The 7,028-nt window shown below is 53.0% G+C and overlaps 1 protein-coding gene across 1 annotated transcript; it reads right to left on the bottom strand.

The window, feature by feature from the left end:
• Positions 1-337: 337 nt before the first annotated feature.
• LOC126043766 (cytochrome P450 2C5-like) lies at positions 338-6,135 on the bottom strand. Its single transcript, XM_049812601.1, is given in 12 exon segments — positions 338-519; positions 522-542; positions 979-1,120; positions 1,225-1,227; positions 1,798-1,965; positions 1,967-1,984; positions 2,151-2,311; positions 3,095-3,253; positions 3,625-3,730; positions 3,762-3,812; positions 5,536-5,713; positions 6,065-6,135. Coding segments are annotated over 12 exon segments (1,260 nt in total).
• Between the last annotated feature and the right edge of the window lie 893 nt (positions 6,136-7,028).

Genomic DNA, 7,028 nt, shown 5'->3' with positions numbered 1-7,028 from the left:
AGAGGCACTGTGAATGTTCTTATAAACACCAGCATCCAGTTATCACAGTTATTTTTATTGCAGAAGCACTCTTAATCTCTCAGCAAATGAGGGGGTGCCCAGCCCCAGCAACCCTGCACATGTTCCTGGGGGAAAGAGGTGTTTTGCAGGACAGGCAAGGGACACGGGTGTGTGGGCAGAACTGGCAGCAGCATTCCCCTCCCTCTACTCCTCTGCTAAAAGGTTTATCGCCATCTCCTCCCACCGAGGATTGGGAAAGGCCTGGGACCTTCAGGAGTGAGCAAACAGTCTGGGGGCAAAGGCAAATCTCATTCAAACCCCCCTGCCACCCCTCCCCTCAGGGACACAGAGTCTCCAGGGTCACAATTTCTACCTTGGGGATGGTGTGGTCCCTGAACACGACGTCTTGTGTTGCCATCCGCGGGAAGTTCTCCATGTGGGTCTTGCGGAAGCGCTGCAGCTCGTGGATCACCACGTTGGTGTACGGCATCCTCAGCTTGTCCTCCGACCTGGGAGCACATCAATCTCCTCTTGGACCTTGGCTGGGAAAAGGCAGGTGTGGAGCTGCAGTGCTTGCTGTGCCAAATCCCCCCTAATTTCTTACTGGCCTCCATGGGCACCTAACCTAGAGCCAAAGGATGATCTAGCAGAGAGGGAGCAACCCAGCACAACCTCTTGTAGAGACCAGAAATAGGGTGTCTGTCCGCATACCTCCCCAAATCAGGAAGTTTCAAAGCATCTCTCATAGGCCGGTCTGGGGCCATCTGCACAGGCAGGGATGGAGAAAAGGGAGCAGGTAGCTGGATCCCTCTGGCCTGTGTGAATCTGCGTCTAATAGCTCTCACCCTTGGGTGACATATGCAGGATGATTTTGGTCTCCTGCAAATGGGCCCTCCAGGACTGGGACTGTCTGTCTGCACCTTTGCTGCACCATGACCTCCTCAGGCACAGGAAGCAGTCGCATTTTGCTGCCCTTACCTTGAATATGGGGGTATTTTGCCAAGATCAAGAGAAAGAAGACCACGACGTTGCTAGTAGTCACTGTTCTGGCACCAAAGAGGTTGAATACTGACATGACCAAGTCTTCATTGCTGTACATGTTCTCCAGGCTGCTCTTCTCCTGCAAGGATGCAGTGGGGAGGGAATTCAGTATCATCTGGGTGATTTTCCAGGCTGCAGCCAGTTCTGGAGGGTAGCCCTTGCGCCCCTTTGCACCACCTCTACCTTCTCCGCTGTTGTGGTTTAACCCCAGCCAGCAACTAAGCACCACGCAGCCACTCACTCACTTCCCCCCCATCCAGTGGGATGGGGGAGAAAATCGGGAAAAAAAAGTAAAACTCCTGGGTTGAGATAAGAACGGTTTAATAGAACAGACAAGAAGAAACTAACAATGATAATGATAACACTAATAAAATGACAACAGTAGTAGTAAAAGGATTAGAATGTACAAATGATGTGCAGGGCAATAGCTCACCACCCGCCAACCGACACCCCGCCAGTCCCCGAGCAGCGATTCCCTGCCCCCACTTCTCAGTTCCTGTAGTAGATGTGATGTCCCATGGTATGGAATACACCGTTGGCCAGTTTGGGTCAGGTGCCCTGGTTGTGTCCTGTGCCGACTTCTTGTGCCCTGGCTGGGCATGAGAAGCTGAAAGATCCTTGACTTTAGTCTAAACAATACTGAGCACCAACTGAAAACATCAGTGTTATCAACATTCTTTGCATACTGAACTCAAAACATAGCACTGTACCAGCTACTAGGAAGACAGTTAACTCTATCCCAGCTGAAATCAGGACATCCGCTTTCATAAGGAAACAGTCAATGTAGTCCCAGGAACAGCTGGGATCCAGCGTCAGCTTGTGAAGCTCAACTCTTTCTTGGATGTAGTCCTTCAGCTTCTCACACTCGGCTAGGACTTTCTTGTGTGGCCCTGGGAGGTGGTGCATGATGTAGGTGCATGATGTAGGGGAAGGTGTTGTAGACCTGCACATGGAGGAGGCACAGGAGGGCTCAGGTGCCTGGACAGAGCCTCCTGCACCTTCTCTCAAAGCCATGCTGTCCCATCAAAGCCAAGGAGTGACCCAAAGCCAAGGAGCATCCCTCAACCACCTGAGTGCATGAGGGTGCTGAGCACAGCAAGGACGCCTACCATGGCAATCAGGGAGAGGAAGAAGCTGATGTAATTCCCAATCACTTTCAGTAGTTCCAGAAAGGCCTTGTCGCTGTAGCTGTAATGGCTCCCGAAGACAACAGAGCAAATCACATTGGCAACTGCATGTCTGAACACTGTCATCAGCTCAAAGGCATTTCCTGCAGCCACAGAAGAGGCAAGAAAGGCATCAAAAAGTCAACAGTTATTTATCTGCTTTAACACAGAAAACACCCTTCCTATCCCTTCGAGCCCCTGTCCTTTAAACTCTAAGCCCTGGTTGAATCTGCCAGGTCTAACAGCCAAAGCAAAGAGCCGTCCTGAGCTGTGGGCTGCTACATCTACCGTCCTGCTCCTAAACCCCTCCCCAGTGCTTGGGACTGAGGAAAGCAGAGGCATCTCCAGGTGCTTTGGGCTCCTGCTGATGTGCCCTGAGGATTGGGGGGCTGCAGAGCATCTCCCTGCAGCAACAAACCCCTCACCAGCACCACACATTGGAGACAGAGGAGCCAGCGTACGACCGAGCTTCCATCTCCTCTTATATTCAGGAAGCCCTAGAAGAGGTGGTGGCACTGACCACAGCTCAGTTTTGTTGGAGAGGAGGACATCACCCTGATAACCCCGTGTCACCAAGGCAGTATCTCATTTGTGAATTCTTAATGCCATGCAGTTTAGTTTCCTATTTCTGTTCTTTTGGCATGAAATGTTCCTCAGTGGTTGCCACCTCCTGCACCAGTTCAGGAGCAGGATCTCCCACCCTGACCTTTAAGCCGCGACCATACCACATCCCTGCAGCTCTCTCCGGCTGGGATGGGGCTAGGTCTAAGCTCTTTTTCTACAAGGATCATCCATACCAGCCATTGCAAACAGCTCTGGGGACCACAAGTATCCTGTGAGGCTGTTGTGTGCCCTCTGCCTGCCGCAGGGGCCAGGGTGGACAGGACCCATGTCATCTTTGAGTTTTACTAGTAGTTCCACCAACTGCTGGGCCTCCTGCTGCACCCACTGTGACATGGAGTTCTTTCCCATCCCAAAGTCCTGCAGGGTGCTGAGCGTGAACCTCCACAGCTCCTGCAACTTCTGCTCATTGCTGGAGACAAAACCTGGAGGGAGGCAGTGGAGACCACTCACCTGCCCACCCTGCCACTCCTCCCCAGGAACAGGGACCCTGCTCTGAGCCCAGCCGAGGAACAATAGGGCAATAAGCCAGGGAATGACCCTGGTGTGCGCACAGTGTCCTTGAAAGGCTGAGGATCTTTACATAAACTCAGAACAAATCTGGAACTGACTAACTGGAATTAATACTGTCCTTGGACAAGAGCCTTAATAGTTGGAGGGACTTGCCGAGTGGGAAATGGGTGTGTGAAGTCTTGGGTGTTGAGTCCTTCACTGAACTCGAGCATGGCCAGCTGCAGTTGGGAACATTCGGCTCACCCAGAGAGCAATAGTTTCTAAAAGAACTCCAGACACCTACCATAGACTTTCGACAGCTGCACCAGAAGGGGTATTTCAGGTCTCCCTCCAAACTCCTCAGAGGGGCCCAGCAGAGCATCCTTCACCACCTCATACCCGCAGAGCATCTTTCACCACCTCATACCCACAGAGCACCACTGGCTTCAGCACCAGTCAGACGGTGAAGATGGGGCCATGCCTGCTGCTGAGCTGGGGGAAGGATGGGAAAGCTGTGGGGAATGAAGGTCCCACCCCCCAACTGTTCATTTAATTTTAAATTAGGTCTTGTGGCCGCAGTGCTGTTGAGTGCACAGGCAAGGAGGGGAAATGCCTCCCTCGAAGCCAGCGTCCTTGCCCAGCTCCCATCCCAGCCCTCTCTCTGGGGCATTTCTGATCCCAATGCCACTTTGGGTGTTCAAAGCATGTGGTGTGTTGACCCTGGCTAGATGCCAGGTGCCTGCCAAAGCCATTCTATCACTCCCCTGCCTCAGCTGGACAGGGGAGAGAAAATATAACAAAGGGCTCATGGGTCAAGATAAGGACAGTAGAGATCACTCAGCCAATTACTGTCATGGGCAAAACAGGCTCAACTTGGGGAAAATTAACTTAATTTATTACCAATAAACCAGAGTAGGGTAATAAGAAATAAAACCAAATCTCAAAATACCTTCCTTCCACGCCTCCCTTCTTCCTAGGCACAGCTTCACTGCCAGTTTCTCTACCTACCCCCTGCAGTGGCACAGGGGGACGGGGAATGGGGGTTACGGTCAGTTCATAACACGTTGTCTCTGCCACTTCATCCTCCTCAGGGGGAGGACTCATCACACTCTTCCCCTGCTCCACTGTGGGGTCCCTCCCACGGGAGACAGTCCTTCACAAACTTCTCCAATGTGGGTCCTTCCCATGGGCTGCAGTCCTTCACGAACTGCTCCAGCATGGGTCCTTTCCACGGCGTGCAGTCCTTCAGGAGCACACTGCTCCAGCGTGGGTCCCCCACGGGGTCACAAGTCCTGCCAGAAAACTTGCTCCGTGGGCTCCTCTCTCCACAGATCCGCAGGTCCTGCCAGGAGCCTGCTCTAGTGCGGGCTTCCCGCAGGGTCACAGCCTCCTTCGGGCGTGCATGTGCTCCGGCGTGGCGTCCTCCACGGGCTGCAGGTGGAGATCTGCTCCACCGTGGACCTCCCTGGACTGCAGAGGGACAGCCTGCCTCACCAGGGTCTTCACCACGGGCTGCAGAGGAATCTCTGCTCCAGCACCTGGAGCATCTCCTCCCCCTCCTTCTTCACTGACCTGGGGGTCTGCAGGGTTGTTTCTCTTACATGTTCTCACTCCTCTCTCTGACTGCTGTTTCTGTGTGTCCCGCAACTTTTTTTCCTTCTTAAATATGTTCTGCCAGAGGCGCTACCATTATCGCTGATGGGCTCGGCCTTGGGTGGTGGTGGGTCCATCTTAGAGCTGGCTGGTATTGGCTCTGTCAGACACAGGGGAAGCTTCTAGAAGCTTCTCCCAGAAGCCACTCCTGTAACCCCTCCCGCTACCAAAACCTTGCCACTTAAACCCAATATAGCCTGCCTGCACATCTGCCTTCACTTAAACCACGCTGCTCTTTCCTACATGCACCTCTGCAGCATCTTCTCTTCTCTGGGAAGCAGCTCTGGATGGCAGCAGTGCTGCAGCCTGGAGAGGGGTTACTGTCACTGCCATGCGTCCATTACAGGAGAAGAAAGACTTCAATAACAGTATTGATTATGCTACCAGTATCAGGGGTTTAGGCAATTCTGGCAAAGCAAAAGAAGAGGGAGGGGAAAAAGAGAAAAGAAAGGTAGGAAAAGAGCCACCTGCACGATTCCCCTTTTATTTTGACATGGGACATTCATGCTTTCTCTCCTGCCGGGGCTGGGAGTGGGTCTGGCACCGCCAGCTCCTCTCTTACCTTCTCGTAGGTCCTGTAGAGGGGCAGGACGTCCTTTTGCCATAGGTTGCCCAGAATGGGCCATGGGGCTGGTCCAGGAGGCAGTTGGCTTCTCTTCTTATTGCTTCTCCAGAACAGGAACCACAGGATGGAGAGGAGGAACAGGTTAACAAGCACCCCAGCCGGTCCAGGATCCATTCTTGCCCATGCTGCCTAGCAGGGAAAAAAAATCAAGAATTTCCTCCTCCAGGGAGAAAATCACAACTGAACAGTGAGCAGAGAGGAGCCGAAACATGCTGCCTCTGCCCTTCCTTGTGCTTTATATAGGCAGAGCCCTTCCTACATCCCCAGGGTCATCCCCTGCATCCCTCGCAATCCCCAGGCGGTCAGTGACACAAACACTGGTTTCTCCCAGCCAAGCACATACCTGGCCCCAGTGTGTTGTAACACGGCTCTCAAAGAGCTGACATAGGGTGCTGGAAGCATTGCAAACCCCCACAGGCATGCTGGGGGAGACAGCGGCTCTCCCCTTCCTACGTTGCTAAGTCACTTTTTGCTCAGTGCTCCCTTTCGGTGGTATGTGATGGAAGAAGTTGTCACCATCCTGGCAAAACCTCGCATGTCACCGTCAGGTCATTGCTTGTTTTGTTGTTGCCTTGTTTACCAGTGCAGTGACCCAGGAGGGAACATTCTTGTAAACAGAAACTGAGTGAGCCTGGGAGTGGGGCATGTGCGGCTGGTCAGGTACCTGTTGGGTGATCAAACTCCTTTCTGATGGAAAATGGATCAGAAAATAGGAAACCCACATTTTTTTTCTGAATTAATTTGGTGTTCTGCTTGGGTTTTGAAGGAACGTCAACCCAATGTGTTGCGGTTGTTGCAGGTGTGGGGTTAACTCTTCCCTGGGCTCCTCCAGACTCTTCAGGGCTCCTCTGATGTTTTTGAGCATCTCGCTCTGCGCACCAGTACATCTGGCTGCGCATGAGCACATCTGGCACTGCCTCAGCCACCACGCCTCTGGTCAAGAGCACTCGCAGCCTTGGCTGAGCGACCTGGTCCCAAGCCAGTTCCCAGCAAAGGATGCGATTTCTCCTGGAGGAGAGGGCTGGAGGAAAAGAGAGAAGAGGTTTGATTTCATGCTAGTCCCTGCAGTGGAAGGAGACCCTTAGCAGAGGGCATTAAATGGTATTTGCTGAGAGGAGCCTGAATTATAACGCCCACCCAGACCAGAGCATCTCCCGGCATCCAGCCACAGGATGAATGGCCGGGAGCCAGGATTGCATTTGGGCAGGGCTGATAGAAACAGCCAGGACCTCTGCACTTGCACCCTTTTTTGGCCACATAGTAGGGCAGTTCACAGGTGTCGGGCCAGGGAGGCTCAGCACTGCCAGCCAGGCTTGTCCCAGCCAGGCTCTGGGGGTTGCTTTCCTGTGGCTGAGGTGCAATTCCTTACACGTACGCACCAAATCTCTCTCAAATCACCAAAAAGTGACTGGCAATGAACCTCCTGCAGC

The sequence above is a fragment of the Accipiter gentilis genome, chromosome 10 (genome assembly GCF_929443795.1).
Source record: "Accipiter gentilis chromosome 10, bAccGen1.1, whole genome shotgun sequence".
NCBI lineage: Eukaryota > Metazoa > Chordata > Aves > Accipitriformes > Accipitridae > Astur > Astur gentilis.
Note: the sequence above shows the minus strand (reverse complement) of the source record. Positions and strands in the feature narration are given on the sequence as shown.